At 44.4% G+C, this 25234-nt stretch overlaps 1 protein-coding gene across 1 annotated transcript; it reads left to right on the top strand.

Moving 5' to 3' along the window:
* Positions 1 to 1929: 1929 nt before the first annotated feature.
* crk (v-crk avian sarcoma virus CT10 oncogene homolog) lies at positions 1930 to 23829 on the top strand. Its single transcript, XM_068008564.1, has 2 exons — positions 1930 to 3111; positions 23099 to 23829. The coding sequence occupies exons 1-2, from the start codon at positions 2269 to 2271 to the stop codon at positions 23234 to 23236; spliced, it is 981 nt and encodes a 326-aa protein (XP_067864665.1). The 5' UTR covers positions 1930 to 2268; the 3' UTR covers positions 23237 to 23829.
* The last annotated feature ends 1405 nt before the right edge of the window (positions 23830 to 25234 follow it).

Below are 25234 nucleotides of genomic sequence, written 5' to 3'. Positions count from 1 at the left end.
ACAGCGCTCCCTCAGTACCGCAGAACCTCCCTCAGGAGGTTCAGACCAGCCATGTTCGAATTGAATGATGGAACAAGCTCGAGGGGCTGAATGGCCACCTCCTGTTCCAGCATGACCATTTTTATGCAGATTAATCTGTTCACAATCTCAGCGTCCTATTTGACCCTGAGATGAGCCTCCGACTCCATATCCACTCCATCATCAAGGCTACCTACTTCCACCTCCGTAACATGGCTCGTCTTCACCCCTGCCTCAGCTCATCCACTGCTGAAACCCTCATCCATGCCTTTGTTACCTCTAAGACTCGACTATTCCAGTGCTCTCCTGGCCGGCCTCCCATCTTCCACCCTCCATAAACTTCAGTTCATCCAAAACTCTGCTGCCCCTATCCTAACTCGCACCAAGTCCCGTTCACCCATCACCCCCTGTGCTCACTGACCTACATTGGCTCCCGGTCCGGGAACACCTCGATTTTAAAATTCTCCTCCTTGTTTTCAAATCCCTCCATGGTCTCACCCCCTCCCTATCTCTGTAACCTCCTCCAGCCCTACGACCCTCCGAGATCTCTGCGCTCCTCCAATTCTGGCCTTTTGAGCATCCCCGATTTTAATCGCTTCACCATTGGCGGCCGTGCCTTCAGCTGCCTGCGCCCTAAGCTCTGGAATTCCCTCCCTAAACCTCTCTGCCTCTCTCTTCTCCTTTAAGACACTTCTTAAAACCTACCTCTTTGACCAAGCTTTTGGTCACCTGTCCTAATATCTCCTTATGTGGCTCGGTGTCAAATTTTGTTTGATAATCGCTCCTGTGAAGCACCTTGGGACGTTTTACTACATTAAAAGCGCAGTATAAATGAAAGTTGCTTTTGTTGTTTTGCACAATTTAATTTCATGCATCAGCTTGCCCCTGCCCCAATTATTAAGTCGGTTATTGTGTTTCTTTGAGGGGGAGCGTGTGCAGGACTTCTGAAGAAAATGGTAGGTTGGCCTTTATTGCAAGGAGGTTGGAGTAACAGGGGTAAGGGAGTTATACTACAATTGTACAGGGCTTTGGTAAGACCACACCTGGAGTACTGTGTATAGTTTGGGTCTCCTTACCTAAGGAAGGATATACTTGTCTTAGAGACGGTGCAACGAAGGTTCACTGGATTGATTCCTGGGATGAGAGGGTTGTCCTATGAGGAGAGCTTGAGTAGGATGGGCCTATACTCTCTGGAGTTTTGAAGAATGAGAGGTGATCTCATTGAAACATATAAGATTGTTAGAGGGCTTTTCAGGGTAGAGGCTGTTTCCCCTGGCTGGGGAGTTTGGAACTAGGGGTCATCATCTCAGGATAAGGGGGTTGACCATTTAGGACCAAGATGAGGAGGAATTTCTTCACACAGAGAGTTGTGAATCTTTGGAATTCTCTTCCCCAGAGGGCTGTGGATGCTCAGTCATTGAGTATATTCAAGGCTGAGATCGATGGATTTTTGGACTCGAGGGGAATCGGGGGAGATGGGGATCGGGCGGGAAAGTGGAGTTGAGGTGGAAGATCAGCCATGATCTGACTGAACGACGGAGCAGGTTTGAGGGGCCGGATGGCCTACTCCTGCTCCTATTTCTCATGTTCTTTAAAAATTACCTGGTTTTAAAGCAGAGAAACTCCCTCCTCTCCTCCTCCTCCTCAAGTGCTGGCAACAGCTGTCAGCCCAAGGACCAGCTGTTGCGAAGACGTCAGCGCCCCCGCCAGCCCGACCGACCGACCTCACCAACATGGCGGACGTCGCTCCCCGGCCCCGACCGCACTTCCGGTCGATGAGGTCAGGGAATGTGTTACGGGGAAAAAAAGTTGGGAAGAGCGAGAGCGCGCGTGCGCGGGAGGAGCAGGGGGGCGGCTCCTTTTAGAAAATAAACACTGTGATTATATATTTTTTTTAAAAAATTGGTCGGCGGATAGAAATTGCCTAAAAGGGTCGGGTGAAGCCAGCGCGCGAGGACGGCGGGATAATTATTTTCACATATATAAAAACAAAATTATATATTAAAAAGCGCCGGGCGGACGGAGTAATATTGATCCCGGTTAATTTTTTATGAGGTAAACCCGGGTCCGTTTCGCGCTGGGAGGCTGTTTTATTTATTTATTAGTTTGTGTGTGTGTGTGAGAGGAAGACGACAGGCCTGAGGCCTAGGCGGTGAGAAGGCCGCCGCCACCGGCGTCGCCAGGCAGGGGGCGGGGGCAGGAGCGGGGCCTCGGCCCGGGGGAATTAGTTTGTAAAAGGGGACGGGGGACATGGCCAATTTCGACGTCCAAGACCGGGGCAGCTGGTATTTCGGCCGCTTGAGGCGAGACGAAGCGGTGTCGCTGCTGCAAGGCCAGAGGCACGGCACTTTCCTAGTGAGGGACAGCCGGACCATCCCGGGCGACTACGTGCTGAGCGTCAGCGAGAACTCCAAGGTGTCGCATTATATCATCAACAGCCGCCAGCAACAGCAGCCGCCGCCGCCGCCGGGCCCAAGCCCGAGCCCGGGGCCGTTCCCGGGCCGCTTCCGCATCGGCGACCAGGAGTTCGAGCACTTGCCCGGCCTGCTGGAGTTCTACAAGATCCACTACCTGGACACCACCACCCTGCAGGAGCCCGTGGCGAGGCCCCGGCTCTCGACTAACCCCTCGGCCGCTGTTCCGCGGCAGCACGAAGAGGCCGAGTTCGTCCGCGCCCTCTTCGATTTCGTGGGCAACGACGAGGAGGACCTGCCGTTCCGCAAGGGCGACGTGCTGCGAATCCTGGACAAGCCCGAGGATCAGTGGTGGAACGCGCAGAACGGCGAAGGCCGCTGCGGCATGATCCCCGTGCCGTACGTGGAGAAGTGCCGGCCCAGCTCGGCGCTGGGCCCGGGCTGCCTTAACGCCGCGGCGGGTGGCAACAGCCCGGACAACCCGCAGGCGGCGGCGGCCCAGCAGCAAGGAGGAGGAGGAGGGAGCGGCGGCGGCGGCGGGGGGCAGCAGGAGTTCGGGCCCTACGCCCAGCCCAGTGTCAGCGCCCAGCTGCCCAACCTACAGAACGGGCCTGTCTACGCCCGGGCCTTCCAGAAGCGGGTCCCCAACGCCTACGACAAGACCGCCCTGGCTCTGGAGGTAGGTGGGCTCCATTTCACCCCCTCCCCCCGAGCAACGGGGACCCACTTCATATAAATCACTGGTTAGGCCCCAGCTGGACCATTCTGGGCACCACACTTTAGGAAGGATGCCCAAGGCCATGGGAGAGGGCACAGAGGAGGTTTACAGCAACAGTTTGCATTTATATAGCGCCTTTAGCCTAGTAAAACGTCTCAAGGCACTTCACAGGAGCGTAATCAGTCCAGAATTGACAGAGAGCCAAAGGAGGAGACATCAGGACAGGCGACGGACCAAAAGCTTGGTCAAAGGTGGGTCTTAAAGGAGGAGAGAGAGAGAGAGAGGCGAGGATGCGGGGACGATTATGGAGGGAATTCCAGAGCTTAGTGCCCAGACGGCTGAAGGCACGGCCAATAATGGGGTGAAGGAAGTTGGGGGGAGCACAAAAGGCCAGAGTTGGAGGAACGCAGAGTTCTCGGAGGGTTGTCGGGCTGGAAGAGGTTGCAGAGATTGGGAGCGGCGAGGCCACGGAACTATTTAAACACGAGGATGAGAATTTTAAAATCGAGGCATTGATTACTAGACTGACACCAGGGATGAAGGACTTCAGCTATGTGGAAAGACTAGAGAAGGTGGGATTGTTCTCCTTAGAGCAAAATAGGTTAATAGAATTGTTCAAAATTATGAAGGGTTTTGATAGAGTAAATAAGGAGAAATTGTTTCGACTGGCAGGAGGGTCGGTAACCAGAGGACAGATTTAAGATAATTGATAAAAGAACTAGCAAGTTGTTATGATCTAGTATGCACTGCCTTAAGGGTTGGTGGAATCATTGTATTTAATAGCGCCTTTCAGGACATCTCAAAGTGCTTTCCGATTAAGTACTTTTTGAAGTTTAGTCACTGTTGTAATGTAGGAAACATGGCAGCCAATTTGTGCACTGCAAGCTTTCTCAAATAGCAATGTGATCTGATCGAAGTTTATAAGATATTAAGGGGAACAGATAGGGTGGATAGAGAGAAACTATTTCCGCTGGTTGGGGATTTTAGGAGTAGGGGGCACAGTCTAAAAATTAGAGCCAGACCTTTCAGAAGCGAGATTAGAAAACATTTCTACACACAAAGGGTTGTAGAAGTTTGGAACTCTCTTCCGCAAACGGCAATTTAGCTCAATTGCTAAATTCAAATCTGAGATAGATAGCTTCTTGGCAACCAAAGGTATTAAGGGATATGGGCCAAAGGCAGGTATATGGAGCTAGATCACAGATCAGCCATGATCTTATCAAATGGCGGAGCAGGCACGAGGGGCTGAATGGCCTACTCCTGTTCCTATGTTCCTTTCATGACCAGATAATCTGTTTTAGTAATATTGGTTGAAGGATAAATATTGGCCAGGTCACCCTGGCGAACTCCCCTGCTTTTCTTCGAAATAGTGCTGTGGGATCTTTTACATCCACCTGAGAGGGCAGACGAGACCTCAGTTTAACGTCTCATCTAAAACACGACACCTCCGATAGTGCAGCACTCCCTCAGTGCTGGCACTGGGAATGTCTGCCTAGATTGTGGGCTTGAACCCACAACCTTCTGACTAATGAAATTCTATGAAATGTGCCCTGCGACCAACTCTGGACTGCTCACTGTTTCTTTACCTTGCTGGCATTTTCCCATGTTGACAAGCTACGGCTGTATTCAGCCCCCTTCCCCAGTGTTTGGGGTGCTGCTCCCATGGCATACCTGGAGGAGTGGCACACCATTGGCGGTAGCATCTTTTGGATGGGATGTTAAACCGAGGGAACCGCCTGCCTGTTGCAGTGGAAGACTGGCTCCCGTTTGTGCGGTAATGCGCTTGAAATTGTGATTTGCGGGCAGCGAGTTACTTTGGAGTGCGGAAACTGTATGTGGACGAACACAGCAACTGTTTTGCGCACAGCAGGATCCCACAAAGAGTCACGAGATGAATGACCATTTCACTTAATGTTTGGACAATATTGATTGAAGGACGCACGTTGGCCAGGACACCAAGCTCTTGATATAGTGCCGCAAGATCTTTCCCCAAAATGATCAGACTGGACTTTGGTTTAATGTCTCCTCTGAAGATTCCGTTACACTATTTATAAAAAGCAGGGGAGTTTTCCCATTGTCTTGACCAACATTTCTCCCTCAGCCAGTGCTGCCAAAAACAGATTGGTTGGTCATTTATCTTTCTATGGGCCATTGCCACAGAATAGTTGCCTCTGTAGTCTGGTAGCCTTTACCAAAAATGCAAAGTATTTGGCAAATCTGAATTTTGCCAGCGTGGTTCCACAGTTCAGCCAAAATGTGTTCCATTGGTGCAAAAAGATGAATTCCAATGGGTATAGAGATTAATAAAATTAGGTGCAAAAGGTACTGCTTTTGCCAAAAGGTCAGTGTTTGGCAAAGATTCTCTGTTCGTTTATACCATGACTTAGTGTCAGTGAAAATGTGTCAACACAGTATAGAAATTTAGTCTGGTTGCAGGTGACGTTTTGTTGAAAGTTGCAACCAAAGTGGCTTTTTTAAAAAAAAAAGCGAATGGGTTGGTAATAGGATTAGGGGCTAAGTCACATCTTTGCATCAGTGGTGTTGGTAAGAGGGGGAGGTGTGGAAAGATGTCCTTGTGTTTATATAACATGTTATGCTGTCTCAAAACTGCTTCACGTTACATCTACAAATACAGATCTCTGCAATTCATGTGATCTGACTAAATCAAATCTCATTTCAAACTAAACATGTAAAACATTATAAAGACTAACAGTCTTCAGATGAAATATTAAACCAAGGCCTGACTGCCTGTAAAAAATCCCATGGCATCATTTGAAGAGAGCGGGGAATTCTCTCGGTGTGCTGGCCAATATTCTGTCCTCAGCCGCCACCACCAAGAACACATGAACTGCTCGTTCATCTCACTACTGTTTGGGGGAGCGTAACAGTCAGTGAACTTCAACTGCAATTACCCTTGCCTACGGAAGAATTGATGTATTTAAAAAGAAAATGTATACATCATATTGGCTGCTTGCTTTGAGAGCTTGTCCAGTGAGTTCCTGAGCTGTGTGGGCCAGGGAAACCCTGGGTTTGACCCCTGTTTTGTGCTGCTCTCAGCGAGGCAGTTGGTGCAGATGTTACAATTGGTGGTTGTGGGTTGGAGAAGGGGGCAATCGGCCAGGGTTTTAGCTTCACTTCACTGTCCAGTGACCCCCCCCCCCCCCCCCCCCCCCCCCGGAAAGTGTGTATGCCAGGTGTGGACATAAGGTGAGCACAGGAAGAGACTCAGCTTAATAACTTCCACAGCTGACTAGTCTGGCAACACTCATCAAGTCTCTTGCGTGAGTAATGCCCACTCGAGAGGGGTGCTGATACCAATGTAATTGTACCCTTTGAATCATTGCTTCAGCTGGGCAGAAAAGACTGACTGATGAGACTGCAGACCTGTTCATAGTTACATCCCTCTGTTCTTTCCTGCCAGGCATTGCTTTTTGATTTCATAGCTTTTAATTAATGTGATGTTTGTGGCAGTATAAAATGGGAGCTTATTGATGCTTCACACGTAGCTATTTAAAAGCATCTGCATGTCTGTACTTATTAAGAGCCCTGTAATTAACAGCAGAATCAGTCATCAACCATTTGGCTTCCCTGCATCACGTGTTTTTCCAGAACAGGTACTTCATTTACTGCAAATAACCCTTTTTATTTAAAAGAAAAACCTGTGGAAAGGTAAGCAAGTATAGGACGAAGAAAGATCACTCAAGCCCATTCCTTCCACAGCCATGTGCAATAATGGGCTCTATCCCATCCATTTAATCTCTGGAGGCAGGGTTGTGCAAAGTTTTTCTCTGTCCACTGAGATAAAACAAGTAAAACTCAAGAGTGTTGTTCAGTTTGAAATAAGATCTAATCAAGTAGTATCTGTCTGTCTATAATTCAATTAAAATCATTTGCAACATGAATAAACCAACATATTAAAACATTTCAACTCTGATGCATTCTGCTTTCCTTAAACTGTATTTACTGGGAGGGACAGAAAGAAAAAAGGATCCAGAGTTCTTTTTGTTTTTAAGTAAAGCCCTTTATCTACTCCCATTTTTATAACCATTATATAATCCTAGTAACAAACTCTCCGACTGTAATTAGTGCGGCACATGGGAGATTCAGGCGTGACCAGAAGAGGTGGTGCCTGGAGTGAAGTCCAATAGCTAGCTATTAACTGTTGATTAAAGTAGCAACCTGTATTACCTGCGGGGAGTGACATATAATTAGATGGTGAATGGTTTTGAGAACCTGCCTAATATCTCGACATCTGTGCTGTGAAGTGAATTCTGGTCCCAGATTCGAAGAAGCTTTTCCTGTTGGGAGTGCGATAAGATTTGCAGTAAAACTTGTCAGTTCAAATGACCCTGATTTCACAAAGGATTACCAGTGTTGTGATATAGGTTGAGATGTCCTCGGTGTGAGATAGAAATGAGGGCATAAAGGGCAGGGTTGTCACTCGGCTTTGTTCAGGATAACAAACTGTCAGGCAAGGGATTTGAGGGTTAAAGAGGAATTAATAGATCCGTTTGATTTAGAGTTCTTGAGTGTGGGGTGGAAGGCCCAAGATTGAATTTGTCGTGATGGGACTGTGAAGCAATGGGCTTCATGAATGGCCTGCTTTCGTTACAGGCCTCCTTAGTTCTTGTGTACTGATACCATTGCACAGAAGGGAAAATGCTCACTTGAGCCAGTGTGCTTCAGTGTTGTGATAATTTAAGTCACCTGAAATTACTGCATACCTGTCTCCACCAGTGATGGGCTTTAATCATCATTACGTTACAATGTTTAGAATGTTCTCTTCAGCTGCTATCCGCTGTTTGAAGGACATAATCTATAATTGTACTTGGTGATACCTGTAGATCTGGAGTTTGCGAGTAGCAATGCCTATAGTCTGTGGTAACGCCGATACTCGGAGCTTCCATTGGTGTTGAGTGTTCTCGCTCTTGGAGTTTCTGGTGGTAGCTGACACTACGCAGCACAGGCATTTATTTAAAATATTGATGCTGGGAAAGGGGTAGGTGGAGAGAGACAAGGCACCAACATCAGTCGAATAAAATTGAGTCTATTTCTAAAATACCCCCAGAGGCAACTACTTTATAATGTAAAAAAAATGCAGCGTGATTTTTATGTTTATATGTAAACAAACTTTCATTCCTGCCTGGATATTTTATCTGTGGGAGCCATTTGATCAATAAATGTTGAGTATGATTGGTTCACATGACAGTGTATTATTGCTCAGCAGGGACCAATCTTTGTGCACTGAACCTGACAATCTGCAGCTGGGCTCCAGACTGCATTGATCTTTTTCATCACAGGCCCATGCCAAACCTCAGGTGCCCCCTTTCTCCCTTCCCCCGGGTGCAGGCCAGGCAGAGATCCAGGCACTGCGAGTCAGGAGGGACAACGTCCAGAGGAAAGGAAATGGCAGAGTTAGGACTCAGCCCCCTGCTACCCAGCAGCATCCAGGGTCAGGTGAAGTAACTCGTCTTTTTATTTTGTTTTTGGACTTGATGTCCCTTCAAATTGTGTTCTTACTCACTTTCTCCTCCCAGCCCAGGTCTCCTGCTTGCAGGCCCCAAAGGCTGGTCCAGGAAGAGGACGAGATGCTAGGACGGACGGGGGAAGGTGGGCTGTGGTGTGGCCTTTCGATTATACAAACAAACTCATGCCCCTGTTCACGGGATGAGATAAAATCGTTTCTGCAGCTACGGGAAGATTAGGGCCCAGATTGGATCAGGGTGTCTGGAGGGAGGGGGAGGACACACACAGATGAGCAGAGTAATCTTGTTCATGAGCAATGCCACAGTTAATATGTAGTCATATCCCGTCAGTAAATTGGTAATTGGAATGGAATGTAAATAACTTTTGCAACAAAGTAATTGGAGGAGATGCAATAATTAGATATTCAGATGTAGGTCCTGAAAATGTTTATGTAGAACAGAAGACCGGTTCTTCCTGCAGATTTAATAATGATGCACAGTCAAGTGATATAGTTTCTAAATATAATGCACAGACCTGAGCCTTCTGCCCTGGCTGGGCTCACCGGTTGTTGGAGCACTTCTGTAAAAAGCTGTGTTGCAATGCAGTGTTTGAGGTTTGATTCACTGACTCTGTCTGATCTGCATACTGGTAAACAGTCTGGACAAACTGCTGATCAATATCCATCAGTCGGCTTTCAGTCATGTGTAGCAACACTGCTATCAGGCAACGGGAAACTGTGGTATACATCGTGATGGGTCAAACTTCACAATAATTGTATAACCCCCCCCCCCTTCCTTGTGATTGTTAATGGAGGTAATTGTGATAAATTGTCAAATGTGTTGGAAAATAAAGAAAAATCTTTATACTTGGACAGTGGTTCCAGGAATATTGGTGGGCTGATTGGAATATTGACGAATGATAGTCACTCCCACTGCCTCCTTTCACAGTTTAAAAAAATAATTACAACCGTACTGGGAGTCACACAAAGTGTCCCACTGTAATGACTTGTCTATTAGTTAGGGGAGCTGTAATTAGCAATGGTTCCATTAGAAGTCATGGTTTATGAAGAGGAGTTCTAGTGAGGAGTTGACATGTATGTTCAGAGCTCAATAATTAATTAATCTAAATGGGAATTAGCACCATGGCTTGGCTGAAGCCAGTCTCCAAACCCAGATACACCTACAGTTTTCTACAGGCCATTTTGTGACTCATTCCCTCCGATTCAGTTGCTTTTCCCTGTGTTGCTACTACCCTCCTGTCCAAGTAAAATGGCTATTTAAAATCTGAAATTGATTGAGCTACTGACCTTCCTGTATAAGGTCTTGCTGTTTACATTGCTTGCCACTGCATTGTGCATCAGGGGCTATTGGTCTTTACAGTGGATGAGTACGTCTAATGGATTGTAAGAAGGAAGATCGTGCATCACCTTCCTAGGCATGTTATTGATACAGCTACACCAGGATCTCCAGGGGGATGGTTGCTAAGTACTTACAGAACCAGGCTGCACAACATTAAATTCTTTACTTGGAGACCTCCTTTCAGATCTCAGTGGACTGCTATTCATACTTTGGCCTTCACACTGTGATGCGGACTGAAGTTTGTCTGAGTAAGAGAGAAGAAACTCTCTCTCTTCAATTTTGTGATTGTGTAACAACATCAAAACAAATCAGCTCCCTGCCTGAATTCTAATTTTTTTTTTGGAGGGGTGGGGGGAAAAGAGTATTCCTCCCCTTCAGTTTTGCATTGGCACCTTTTGTGCCAGGTGGTCTGTTGCCAGCTTTCCTTCCAATGCCTTGCCATAATTGGCTGGTAGAAGCTGTGCAACAGCATCTGTGATCATATCTCTGATTTCTTGCTTGACATTGCAGATAGTGGGTTAGCTGATATTGATCCCTTGATGAGTAGGGGATTGAGGGAATGAGACAGTGTCATTGAAACACTGTCAATAAATTATTTGCATCCCTTGCGTAGCACCATGTTGCATTAAGTTCTTCCGTGCCCAGTTTTTAAATAATTCTGAAATAGCTGGGTGCTGTTATTTGACGGCTGGCCTCTTCAGATAAATGTCCAGAAAGATGCTGAAAATGTCTGATTGCCTCTGTTTAACCTAATGTGTGAAGTCTCCTGGATTATATGCTCAAGTCCCTGGAATAGGGCTTGAACCCACAACTTTTTGACTTGGGTGAAAATGGTACTACTGGACCAAACTGATTCTATCTCCCCATCAACCTTAATTTTCTCACTTTTCACGGAAAAGCCTTAATTTTTCAAGCCTTTCTTCATCACTATAAACTTTAAATTCCAGGTATGATTCAAGTCACTGCACCCTTTCCATAGCTCAAAAATCCTCCTGGTAATGAGGCGCCCAGAGCTGCATTCAGTGTTCTAGCTGTGGTCTGACTAATGTCTTGTGTAAACACATCGTTTCCTTGACCCAATGTATAAAACCCAGGATCTGAATTGCCCTTTTTGCCTGTGTATTTTAAAGAACCGAGTTTCTGAACCCATCTATCTTTCTTCCTCCACTTCAAGGATAATACCATTTGAGGTATAATTCCTTTCATTGTTTTCCCAAAATGTACTTCTTCACATTGTTCTACATTGAACAGCATCTGCCACCTATCTGCCCACTTCACTAACCGATCTATGTTGTCCTGCAATCTTCTATATTTTTTTTCAGTTTACGATGCCCCTAAAGTAAAAAGGGAAAGGATTTGCATTTAAATAGAGCCTTTCACGACCTCAGGACGTCGCAAAGCACTTTACAGCCAATGAAGTACCTTTTTGAAGTGAAATCTATGATCCATTGTAGGGAAATGTGGCAGCCAATTTGCACACAGCAAGCTCCTGCAAACAGCCATGAGACATGACCAGATAATCTGTTTTAGTGATGTTGGTTGACGGATAACTGTTGACCAAGACACCGGGGAGAACTCCTCTGTTCTTTGAAATAGTCATGATGTGGAGATGCCGGTGATGGACTGGGGTTGACAATTGTAAACAATTTTACAACACCAAGTTATAGTCCAGCAATTTTATTTTAAATTCACAAGCTTTCGGAGATTTTCTCCTTCCTCAGGCAAATGTTTCAAGATCTCCTTGAAGGAGATCTTGAAACATTTGCCTGAGGAAGGAGAAAATCTCCGAAAGCTTGTGAATTTAAAATAAAATTGCTGGACTATAACTTGGTGTTGTAAAATACTTTGAAATAGTGCTATGGGATCTTTTCGTCCACCTGAGTGGGCAGACGGGACCTTGGTTTAACGGCACCTCCGACAGGACGGCACTGGGAGTGTCAGCCTGGATTTTGTGCTCAGGTTTCTGGAGTGGGACTTGAACCCACAACCTTCTGACTCAACCCACTGAGCCAAGGCTGACACCATATAAAATCAAAAATATGAAGCGTTGCACCCCCTAATTTGGTATCAGCAAATTTCAATATTATTCTTCTGATATCTATGTCCAAATTATTAATGTAAATGGAAGGCAAGACCCCTCAGCACAGATCCCATATTCCACCCCCCACCCAATCTGAAAACCACTAATTTCCCCCCTACTCTTTATCCTTTACCCATACTACTGCATTCCGTTTAATACCATGTGACTTAATTTTTGTAACCAGTCTCTAATACTTCCTGTTGTATTTCTGTTCCATAGGATATCCTTCTCCCTGGTATCCTGGCCAACATTTATCCCTCAACCAACACCACTTTTTAAAAAAAAAACATTATCTAGTCATTATCACATTGCTGTTTGTGGGACCTTGCTGTGCGCAAATTGGCTGCCATGTTTCCTACAACAGTGACTACACTGCAAAAAAAAGTACTTTGTTGGCTGTAAAGCGCTTTGGGACGTCCTGAGGTCGTGAAAGACGCGATAGAAATGCAAGTCTTTCTTTAAGATAACTTGCATTTAAGTAGTGCCTTCAATTTTTAAAAAAATGCCCCACGGCATTTAAAAAGTCAAAGTACATTAGGGGAACTGGCGCCCAACCATGCAGTGTGTGATTAGGGGGGTGACTTTAACAAAAAGGCCTTTCCAGCTTTCAAAATCCTTACAATGTTTTTTTTGTGTAACATCTAAAATTAATTTCTGTACTAAGGTGGAATTGGTACCATGGAACATTGATTAAATTAGATTCTTGAAAAGTTTGAACAGAAATTTAAAAAGTGGCATTAAGACCAAACTTTAAGAGAATGATCATTAGTTCAATGAGTGGAGTTTGATCTAGAGGATGTGTGCACTAAAAGCTGCATACAAATGGAATGGAACTGGTGGCAAATGCCAATGCTCCCACTTACTAAAGCACAGTGCACCACCAGTACCCTTGTTTTAATATCCCGCTTGGCAGAGTGCTGGGTTGTAGCCTCTTTCCAACCCCCTTTCCCTGTATTGAATTCACACACACGCATGCAGCCAGTCTCTGTAATGAATGTGCGAAATAGTTGTTTCTCTCCTGGGCAATTCCTAGAACTTGCTGGACACCATCTTAGTGCTGTAACGGTGCATGACGTGGAGAGGCTGAAGGTTTTGGGGAGGGACTGTGGGTTGGGGAGAAGGAAGAAAATTAAATCTGCTCCTGAATTCACTGATCAGAAGATAATTTTTTTGCATGCACGTGTCTGTTTCTGAAGGCAGTGCAAAGTGTATGCAACATAAAGAATGCGCAATATGTTAAATCTTCAAAATTAAAAAAATATTGTTTCACCTTCAAGCCTTTTTTTCCCAGTCTGGGGTGCAGTAGAACTGTGTAGAATTTTGAATTGGGAAGCTTCAAAATTCTTTTCAAATCTATTGACTCTCCGAAGAATGTCTCCTCATCCATGATTTTAATTATAAACTAAAAAGCTTTGCAGAGGGAAGGGCACGTCTCTTAATGCTGGAACAATGTGTTCGAAGTGAGTAAGCTTGTGATTTAAGATATCATCTGTTCTTTTTCATGCATAGAAATTGCGTTGGTCGTCTCCAGCGATAATCCAATTTAAGTTGATGTGGTTCCCATTCAGTAGATGCTAGAATGTGGCTGCTTGAGCTAGCAGAATTGTACCTCACCGCCAGGTGTTCTGCATTGTTTGGGAACCACTTGAACTATCTGGTGAATAACCCTGTTTCAGTTGATTTTTTTTTTAAAAAGAACACATTTAGACTACATGCCTGAATTTATAAACAAGCGCAAAGAGACACTATGTTCCGGAGTGTTTCTGGTTTTTACTCTCCAGATCCTGGATTTACGTGATCCAGATGTTCATTGTACTCTGTCTGCCTATTAGTGAGTCGTGCTTTTTTTAAAAGGTTGTTGGCACAGTTTTTAGTCGTCTTGCCTATTGCTGATATTCGTGCAAAATCCCAAAATTTCAAGATGGAGAAATGTGATTGGGCCTTATTGTAAATGCAAAATCATTACCAAGAGTTTAACATTAACATCCTCAGGACTTTTCCTATTTCTTGTAATCTGAACTATGCCCATTTAGTGATCCCCAAAAGATTAGTAACAGTCTCTAGTGATAATTCATTTCCCTTGGGCTGCTGGAACCAGTAACCCCTCAGGCTGAGGTGTTGTAATTGCTTTTAATTATTTTTTAAAGGCTGTTGACTGAGACCCCTCTCTTCAGATTGCACAGAATATGAAGCTGCGACTTCCTTCCCCCTTGTTTAGTATGCTGTGTTCCTGATTATAATTGAAAAATTTCAAACATCATAGCGATTTGTGGTAGATACATGCAAAACTAATATATAAAATGTTATAATAATTTAAAAGCCCGAGGGATGTCGCTATCTGCTGTTCATTGACTTTGAGCTCTGTGCCCAGTGCAAAATCAGGGATCCACTGTACAGTTATATATAAGGCCCATAAGAGAAATTGTTCCAAGGTGAAGGTTTTAATAAAATTGCTGGAACAATTCTGAGCACTTAGAGATGAGAATACATTTTTTTCTTTTTATAAAATCTTTCCTTAGAAGGAAATAAATCAAACCAATGCTTCTGGTAATCCAGTTGGATTGAATAGCATCATAGCCACCCGTGTCCTTGATCCTAACACCCTGTAGCTTGGCAATGTGTGGCACGAGGTGAATGACCAATTCACAGCTACACCTATTGCTGAGTGTGAACCTGGATAACTACAGAAGTCAGTAGTTCTGCCCATACTGAGAGTACATTGTGTTCCAGAGGCACAAGCACAAGTTTGTGTGTGCTGCAAAAATTCACTTTGAAGATGATTGTGATTCCTGTCTTGATATGTAATTACCTGTATTCAGAACTAGCAATTAAACGTTCCACCAGACCAGTGCCAGTAAGTTGAACAGACCAATGATGGTGGAATGTGACGAGCTTGCTGGATTGGAATGTTTCCTGGCAATAGTGTTTCCTTATTGTATTGTTCTTGTAAGCCTAGGACAATCTTGTGCTAGTGTTTACATAAAGTACCTATGTCGGACAGCAGTGTGTAAATACGTCAGTATTTTTTTTATCTTTCTACCAGTTGTCTCCCTTTCCCTCCTCAGCTCTGTTGAAGGTGTTGATTCATTGCTTGGCGTACAGTTCCACAGGTGCTGGAAGTTTATGCTGTGTTGATTTTTGGGTGGCTCAAAGGCCCAACTGATTCCCTGAACAGGATTCACATCATGGCTACTGGGTAAATTCTTATCCAAATTGACCTCGCCCTTTCAAAAAAACCATTCTCTACATTTTTCACCAATTGGTGAGGAGTAAAGATATGCTCAAAACACTGGGATTTACTGTACTTGGATGCTTTGAAAATGCTGCCTATGGCTTTATTTGTAAATTCCACTATACCTGTTGCTGCCACTGAGTGTGGTACTTGACTCAATATAGATTTCTTACCTTCTTTGCTCGGAGTACTTTCGAATCCTGCTCCCTGTTCACTAGGTGGGAAAGTAAGCTGTGAGGGGGACAAAGAATCTGCAAAGGGATATAGACAGGTTAAGAGAGTGGGCGAGAAGGTGACAGATGGAGTATAATGTGGAGAAATGTGAAATTATCCACTTTGGTAGGAAGAATAGGAAAGCAGAATTTTTTTTAAAAGGTGAGAGACTAAGAAATGTTGGTATTCAGTGGGATTTGGGTGTCCTTGTACACAAATCACAGAAAGTTAACATGCAGGTACAGCAAACAATTAGGAAGGCAAATGGTATGTTAGCCTTGCAAGGTGGTAGGAGTATAAAAGTAAGGAGGTCTTGCTGCAATTATATAGGGCTCTGGTGAGACCGCATCTGGAGTACTGTGTACAGTTTTGTTCTCCTTACCTAAGGAAGGATGTACTTGCCTTAGAGGGGGTGCAACGAAGGGACACTAGATTAATTCCTGGGATGAGAGGGTTGCCCTATGAGGAGAGATTGTGTAGAATGGGCCTATATGCTCTGGAGTTTAGAAGAATGGGAGGTGATCTCATTGAAATGTATAAAATTCTGAGGGGGCTTGACAGGGTAGATGCTGAGAGGCTGCTGCCCTAGCTGGCGAATCTAGAACTAGAGGTCATAGTCTCGAGATGTTTATGGAACTTGCACTGGGGCATGTGTTGAGGAGGATGAATTGGATTCCTACTGGTTTTGACACCGGGAAGGAATATTGACATGGTAGATTAAATTTTTTGAACATTTTAAGGAAGCAGCAGTGTAATTCCAAGCCTAAGAATATCCCAGCTTTGATCCCTAATCTGTGTTCAGTTAGCTGATCTCTGCCAGGGTTATGGTGTGTGATGTTACAATTGGCTCAATACTTGGGCTAGGGAAAGGGAAAAATGGGCCTGCTTCTTGCTCCTGATTGTTATCCAATGACACTTTCTGGAAGGTGAGGATCGGACCAAAAGCTAAATACAAAAAACAGGAGGGATGAAAGGAGTGAAGGAAGATACAGTTGAGGGGAAAATGAAAATGAAGTCACATGAACACAGATGCCTGGAATAAAATGGGCCCCAGGGTTTTATGGCCAATTCCTGATAAATGCATTCCAGATGCAAAAATAATTGATCCATGCATGAAGTATAATTTAAAGTCACATTCCAGTCACTCATTGAATTCCTGATTGAGGCAGAATATTTAAAGAGGTGGTGTCATGGTAAAGTGTGTTGAAAGATTATTGGTTAGATTTGTTTTCATAGTGATTCTAAACTGAGAGCTGCTGTATGTTTAGAACTCATTTCTGCTGTTGCAATAAATTGACCATAAATGCAGTTGCCATGATGCTTTGCTTATGCACAACAACTTGCATCTATATGATGTCTTTAATGTAGCAAAATGTCCCAAGGTGCTTCACAGAAGGGAAAAGAATTAGATACTGAGCAGGAGTTGAGGGGCAGGTTAAGAGCTGACTAGGTGCAGTCGAGGAGGCTTTTGAAGAGATGTAGCAAACTGGGTGGATTTAGAAAGAGAATTTCAGACTGCAGGAGCAGGGATTGTAGGCTCTGCCATTGATGGAGAGGAGGAGGAGGGGGGGGGGGGCATGCAATAGATCAGAATTGGAAGAGCAAAGGGATATGGGGTTGGAAGAAATTGTAAAGGTAGTGTGGGGATTTATAGACAAGGGCCAGAATTTTGAATTTGACGCACTGGGGATGGAAAGCCTGACTGGGGTGATAGGTGAGCAGTACTTTGTATCGGATGGAATGCAGGCAGCAGACTTCGGTGGGAGAGATGAACATTGAGCTGGGTGGGGGGGGGCAATGAAGTGTTCAAGAACCTTGGTGAGGAGTGGTTAGAGACAAGGGTGGTAACTCAGCTTGACACTTTTAGCAAATGTGCCGTTGCAGGAATTGTCCAGACGGTTGGAAATCCTGATCCAAATTGGCCATTTTTCAGGAAGTTAATCTATGTTTATAAAAGATCAGCTGTGCTTCTAAAGATTAATCCATCCATCCTTTAGAACTGTTACACCAGCAAGTTCTGATGCTGTTCCTTGGTTTATATTCCTCTGTGACTTGCTTTTGGTTACTCAAATATTGGGCTGATATTTGTTGGGAGTTGCCTAGGTTAGCCGTTTTGCTGAAGCAGGTCTGCGTACAGATGTTAGCAGCACTTGTGTGCAGCCTTTCTTTCATATATGTTGCTGTTCCTGATTTCTGTTTTCCTCACCACATCTACCCATTTGACATCTGTGAGACCGGACAGCCCAAAGGTCCTATGTCAGATGTGTCAGGCTGTTTATGCCATATTGATTCATCTACTGTGCTTAAAAACCTATTGGTGTTGCCTTCCCCTGCCTGAATCGCCTCTTATTGCCTCTTGAATGATTACACCGTCCTATTTGGAAGACCTCCTAGGTATTGATCACTCTCTTAACTGCTCTTATATTGGGTTAAATGCCTTGCTGGTGTCTAGCAGCCAGCAGCAAACCCAAAGTAAGCTTGGAGGATTCAGACAGGCCAGCTGCCCAGAAGATCCCTGCTTTTTACTGCAAGCTTACTTTGGGGTTGCTGCTGTTTGTGTAAGACCCTTGTGTCTGAATCCGGCGGCGTTGGCGGAGGCCTCGCACAATATAAAAGCAGCTGTTGTGTGACGTGCTTCTTGGTGCCAGTTGTGAACTTGCCTTTTTATTTTTTGCTCCTTCCACCCTCACCTCTTGCACCAACTGCAAGGAATTTGTGGATTTCTCCATTTAAGATTATCCAAACAGCTGGACTTTCACATCCTGGGGGTGTCAAAAGTTAATGAGCCAATGAGTTACTTTTGAAGTACAGACAATGTTGTAATTTAGGGAAATGCAGCAGCCAATTTGTGAGCAGCAAGGTCCCACAAACAATACTGAGATGAAGCCAGTTAATCTGTGTTGGTTGAGGGATAAATGTTGGCCAGGACACTGGTAGAAACTTAAGTGCTGCTCTTAAAATAGTGCTGTGGGATCTTTTACATCCATCTGAACAGGTAGATGGGGCCTCGGTTTAACACCTCACCCAAAAGATAGGCCTTCTGACAATGCAGCACTCCCACAGTACCGTGTTAGCCCAGTGCGCACACCTGCCCCTTTTTCTTCCCCCGAAAAAAATGCTGTGTAGTTTGCTCTGCCATGAGCAAGGAATAAAGATGTGTGTGCTTGTACACAGGGTTTTACAGTACTTGGGTATTACTAAAAATGCCCGTGGCTAAGAATATTTTGCAGGTTTCACTGTACTTGTTGCTCCTCCTGGGTGTGGTGCTTATACAGTAAATCTCCCACCTCACCTGTGTTGTGCCTCTGCTTGGAATGCTTTTAGCTCCCTCTGTTCAGTGTGACGATTTAAAACCCAACCTGTACAGAGAAGATTGCTTGGCCAGAATAAGAAAAATATAGAGATGCTCCTAGAGTTTCCCACTAGCATGCATTTTCATGCCGATTTTTGTTTTCGCCTTGGGGAAGGAATATTTAGAACTGGCAGATCAGCATTTTTAACTTCAATTAATGAAGTTTTACTCCCGGGTCACCCTTAACACACAATCAAATGATGGTGGAGAATTCTGGCTTGAATTTTGTTTTTTCTGATCTCATTCCAACTCTTCCCCTAAACATTTTTCTTTGGTTTTATTGAGGTGAGAAAAAGGATTCCTGAGTGAAATGTTGCTGCGGTTGGTATGGTGAGACCTTCCTTTCAAATAAAATGTGTGACAAAAAGATTTAGCATGGTATTGACTTCTTTAATTCTGCCACGGTATGTAATGGGTTAAAAACCAGCTTCAGCCATGAAAAGTACACCTAGTTTACTTTTGAACTAGTTGGTGTTTTATGGTGGCCATAAGTGCCTGAGGGAGCGATCAAGCCATTTGATTCAAATGCAAGCATTTTGTGGGCCTAGTTCGAGTTATGTTTGCTTGACCACTTTTGAGTTAAACAGACACTAATTTAAATCTAGTCCTGGTTATTATTTTCAGGCGAGTATTTCTCAACCTGGCTGGTTCAAATCAGCACTCTAAAGCCTTTAGACAGTTTCTGTGCATGTCGAGTAAAGGAACAGAACCATTTGCTGTTATTTTCTACTAACTTGAGGTAGTTAGATTTTGCCTATATTGTCATTACTACTGTTCACTTGCTCTTAATAAATTTGACTGGTAGTTAAAGCCTGAGTCATGGTCTAGTGTAATGTTATTCTGCTACCTTTTTGAAGGTGAGAGAGATCACTTGATAAAACCAGTCAACCAAAGCAAAATGGTTGTGTTTTGAATGCCTGAGCACACTATTAATTTACTTAGGTGTCTGGGCAAATAAAGGCACTCTTTGGGGAAATAGAGACTGAAAGTTCACTTCCAGAAGTCAATGACACTGAGCACCAACAAAAAAAGTTTGAAAAAGCCCCACAATGTTAGAGGTTGTGTGGAATTCAGTTTTGGTGCAGAGCAATTGCTCTGAAAGCTTGGGGAGGTCCCAGAAGGACAGCGATACCGTCTGTTATGTAGCTGCAGACATCTCACTCTTTAACTTGTAGTTGCCTATGGGCCTGTTGCAAGAGGAATTGGGGCTGTTTCTATGTTGCACTTAGTTTTGTTTTCAGAATTGGATTTTTACTTTTGAGTCATTTGGAAAGGGGGCACTGGTAAAAGAAAGAAAAAGTTCTGGAAATTTGGAAACAATGCTGTAAATACACAGCTCATCATCTGAAAGAGAGTAAGACTGGTTAACATTTCAGGTATGACCCTTATTCAGAGGACTGAGTGGTCTTATTGAAACTTTCATCTCTCCCTCTCTCAGATGATTGCTGACTTGCTTTATCTCCAATTGTAAGCAATTTTACAAGTTATAGTCCACAACATTCACCTGAGGAAGGAGGAAACCTCTGAAAACTTGTGAATTTCAAATAAAATTGTTGGACTATAACTTGGTGTTGTAAAATTGTTTACAATTGCTTTATTTCCAGCATTTTCCATTTTTGTAAGCATCTCTTTCTCCTCCCCTAGCCCCTCGTATCACTGCTGTGCAGGGTGGGCAGGTGATCGGGTCCTGGGTCTTTGTTAGTGATGATCAGTCCCATTGAAACCATGCAGTCAGCATGTCCTGAGCAGAGGGAGAAAAAAAAGGAAACGTGTGATAAGGACATTGTCGGGGGGGATTTTCAAGGAGCTAATTCAGCTTGCCTGTTCAGAAGCTGAACTAACATTGGAGGTAATTATAAACCTTGGGCTGATTCAGCAAGCGTTACTTCCATTTATATAGCACCTTTTTTTAATGTAGAAAAACATCCCAGCATTAATATTCTGTGTGCACACATCCGGCTGTTTATCAAAATTATTCGGACAAAACAAACAGGGTTTTAACTGGTAATGCATTGTACAGTTCTGGTCACCCTATTATAGAAAGGATATTATTAAACTAGAAAGAGTGCAAAAAAGATTTACTAGGATGCTACCGGGACTTGATGGTTTGACTTACAGGGAGAGGTTAGACAGACTGGGACTTTTTTCCCTGGAGAGTAGGAGGTTAAGGGGTGATCTTATAGAAGTCTATAAAATAATGAGGGGCATAGATAAGGTAGATAGTCAAAATCTTTTCCCAAAGGTAGGGGAGTCTATAACGAGGGGGCATAGATTTAAGGTGAGAGGGGAGAGATACAAAAGGGTCCAGAGGGGCAATTTTTTCACTCAAAGGGTGGTGAGTGTCTGGAACGAGCTGCCAGAGGCAGTAGTAGAGGCGGGTACAATTTTGTCTTTTAAAAAGCATTTGGACAGTTACATGGGTAAGATGGGTATAGAGGGATATGGGCCAAGTGCAGGCAATTGGGACTAGCTTAGTGGTATAAACTGGGCGACATGGACATGTTGGGCCGAAGGGCCTGTTTCCATGTTGTAACTTCTATGATTCTATGAATTTTTTTTTTAGAAGCAATACTGGTGGTCCAGACTTTAAAGGGAAAAAGATATCTGGGGGGTGGGCTAAGTACTTCCCCTCTGTTTTATATACAGTGTGTAAATGTACATGGGTGACATTTTGTTTTTAATGTTTCATTCTAATGACTATCTCCACATTGGGTCTCCTTGCCCTTGGGAGCGGGCTGGTCACCTCAACTAGTAGGCTTGTTGTGGGGTGTGCTGTCAAGGACATTAAAACAGTCTAGTGCAAAAGAGAGCTGATGTGGGGACTGCAGGTCACTAGGGCGAGAAATTTAATCTTAGTCAATATTTGTTTTGGTATACAGTGAGGGAGTACCTTGATCAAAAAATGTCTTCATTTCTCTCTTTTCCCCCCCAACCCCCCCCAAATTCTTCCAATTTAAGGGACAAAATCAATATTCCAACTTATCCTGATTATCCTCAGGAAGCAGCAGGGTGTTGCCATGATGGCTATCTTCCCCCTCTTTGTGAAATGAGTCAGACTTTGCATAGTTGTGGTTGACAGCAGTCAGCCAACATTCATTGCTGCCCCAGGTGTGTAAGGACATAGTAGCAGCCACGATGACTTATCAGTCTGAACCTGCCGGATTTCAAACGTCTGACTCCTTTGCTTGAAAGAATGTGGTAGATAAGCTTGCTCCCTATGTTAAGATCTTTATGCTTACTCATATGGCTGTTAGATGTTAGATTGTTGCATTCCAGTCATTGGCTCTAAAGTCTGTGACTGAAGTGATGCAACGTTCTCTGCTTTGAATTTTATTTTCTCTCCTCTCACAAGGGATGATGTTTCCAGGGCTGCCAAGCCCTCCAGTAACTTGTTCAAGTGGCCAGTCTCCATGTGGATGTTGACAGCCTATTTGACACATGGCTAACTCTGATCTTATCTTCACCTAACATCCACGTGCTTGCACTTTTCCAGCAGGAGTCAGTAGGCAGTGATCAGAGGCACAAACCCTGGGCTGATAGTTAATTCCCTGATTACAGGAGATGTGCTGGCCACATGATCCAAGTAGGAGTGAAGCCACAAGAGGCCAGTACTGTGGGGTGGGGAGGAGGAGGAATAGGAGGGTGGGGGGGGGGAGGGTCATCTGCTTTGAAGAGTGAGGAAGGATTATGTGTTGCAATTGCAATGGTGCTTTTGACCTGGGTGGTCTCGGTGATATGGACAGAAATGAAAGCAGATTGACGGGATTTGGACAGGGAGAGGTGAGTGCAGAGCAGGCTGAGAGTTCCCACTGTAGTTTATAAGTATGGATAGGTTTAGGGAGGTGCAGTAGGAGATGGATTCGCGCGCAGCAGATTTTTCCGAAGGATAGCTGCCGATCATAGCTGAAAGTGAAGGTGTGGGAAAACGCCAAGTGGTGACCAGCCATATTCTGAGGGCAAGTCACACACCTCTTGCTGCTGATTGGCAGAGAGCCTGAGACCACACGCTGGGACAATATCCATGTGAAATTGAGAAGGTGGAGGAGCATATATGAAAATACTGAACTTACTGGGTAACCTCTGAAATTCACTGAATTGTTAGACACTGAATTAAGGCTGTAGGACAAGAGTCCAGGAGCTGTGAATCCTCTGTGGGACTCTGGCGTTGCACCATTTTGATATTGTCCTCTGTTTAAAGTGGTTGCATATTAATTTAGGCTTGTGACCTGTTTTGTTTGTTTTTGTAGGTTGGTGACCTAGTGAAGGTAACAAAGATCAACGTGAGTGGCCAGTGGGAAGGAGAGTGCAAAGGGAAGCAGGGTCACTTCCCTTTTACCCATGTCCGGCTCCTGGATCAACAGAACCCCGAGGAGGACCTAAGCTGAGTGCGTTTGTTTTTTGAAAACAGTGATTTGAATTACGGATGGGAACAAGCTTTCTGTGGTTCCGTTTTCCCCTCCCCCTCCCCCCAAACCCCACCCCCAAACCCAAGACTTTGGCCCTTTGACGTTTACACTAGCCCTGAAAGTTCACAGTTGACTCACCTATGAAAAGCCCTCTCTGTGTCTGCATTCTGTGGATCACAGTGAAGAACAGTGCTGGTATATGGTGTTTTATTGTCGCCGCTCATCTCTGACTTAACGGTTATGTTGTTCATTGGTGCTTAAGATATGGGACATCCACGTGATGTGCAGCCTTGTCGGAGTATCTGTCTTACTCTAGAGCAGTCGATCAGAGCGTTGGCTCCTCCCTAACTGACACTAATTGAAAACCACACAAGAGTTCTGATTGATTGATGTGGACGTATGTGTGAGAATATGTAAAAAGAGTGAATCGAGCTCCCCAGTGGCCAAGAGGGTTATGACACCATTTGTGCAGCACTAAGCCATACAGACCTGAGGGTCTCTGGTCTCATCCCTGTTCTGTGCTGAGATAGCTGGGGAACTACAAATGACCTTGGTTCCCCTGAGCGGGTGGGTGGGGGAGGGATTTATCCGGTGTTCCTGCTCCTGGTCATTATCTAGCCACTCCTGCTGAAAGCCCCATGTGTGGACTTTGGGTGAGGTCAGGATCACGGCCTGCTGTGATGCCCTCTGCGGTTGAACAGCCTCCTGATGCTTGCATATGAAGGATGCCCATTTGGGTGAGGTATTGGGGGGCGGCTGGCACAGTGGAACTGGACCCCAGCACAAGTCAACCGCACCAGGAATGGAGGGGGGATAAATAAGTGACCAAGTTTATCAGCCTCTTTGTTACATGCTCTCACATATCAACTTGGCAGTTCACGGTTGTAAATACTAAACACTACTGAATGGGGAAAAATCTTGCTAATCATGGCTAATTTCAGGTGCTTTAATAAGCAAATTATGACATTCTAAACCGCCTGAGTGAATCACTAACAATCATGGTAAATGTTTTTTTATGGTAGCCATTAGACAGACACTACTTTGTGTAGAACAGTTGATGTGTGTCGACGTTGGAGACGGACCTTATGCTGTACGGTGCATGTAAACAACTTGATGTCACCGGCTTTTTCCGAGAACTCTGAACACAGAAACTGGTGCTTTACAGTTTTACCGTGAGGCCACGTCTAGCCTCAAAATAAATGAAATGCCACTTATTCTAATTGCAGCCTTCTCCCAGATCTTGCGTTTTGCCAAAAAAACCTGAAAAATACCATGCCTTTATAAGAAAATGCAAGTGTAGTTTGTATTCTAATGTGCTGTCGTGTCTGGGATAGCTGCAAAATGAAATGCCAAGTAGCTAACACTAAACAAGGGGAGGGGAAGGGTCAGCAGGTTTCAACTCTGTTTTCTACCAATAACAATGATGTAAGAACAGTTGATAATGATGGGCAAGAACAATTCGTGTTAATGTTTTAACTCCTTGGACCCATGCCTGATGTCCGGTGTTCAGGTACGCTTGAGCGTTACACACACACACAGATCTACGATGCCGAACAATGCCAATGAAAATGCTCTCCTGGCATCAGACACTAGCTGCACCCTGGTGTTACTCTGACTGTTCCTGCCGGTAAACTGCTAGGTGGAGTCCAAAATACCTTGTGTTCCCATCCTTACTTTGAATAAAGTTACATTGCTCTCTTGAAGCTAGTGCCAGTTCCATGACACGTGAAAAATCTAAAAATCGTACAGGAAGATGTAAAGAAACACTAAGTACTTGGAAGCGTTCTTCTGACCTGACCGGGGTGTCTTAATCTCTTATTGATGTTACGTTTGACATACAGCACAGTTAAATATAACTTCGCGGTTGTACTCTATAACTTTTTTCAAAATGTTTGTTTTCTTTACGAAGGTCCAGTGCTCAGATGATTTTCCTTTTTTTGTCTTACTCCAACTCTTGTTCTGATTTCAGATCGTAAT

The sequence above is a fragment of the Heptranchias perlo genome, chromosome 28 (genome assembly GCF_035084215.1).
Source record: "Heptranchias perlo isolate sHepPer1 chromosome 28, sHepPer1.hap1, whole genome shotgun sequence".
Taxonomy (NCBI): Eukaryota; Metazoa; Chordata; class Chondrichthyes; order Hexanchiformes; family Hexanchidae; genus Heptranchias; species Heptranchias perlo.
This window is presented reverse-complemented; position numbering and strand designations above follow the sequence as displayed.

What these genes read in the sequence shown, in the direction of transcription:
- crk (XM_068008564.1), top strand. Translation starts at nt 2,269, where the DNA reads ATGGCCAATTTCGACGTCCAAGACCGGGGCAGCTGGTATTTCGGCCGC. An exon ending in AGACCGCCCTGGCTCTGGAG is followed by an intron (nt 3,112 to 23,098) that starts GTAGGTGGGCTC and finishes TTGTTTTTGTAG; the next exon opens with GTTGGTGACCTAGTGAAGGT.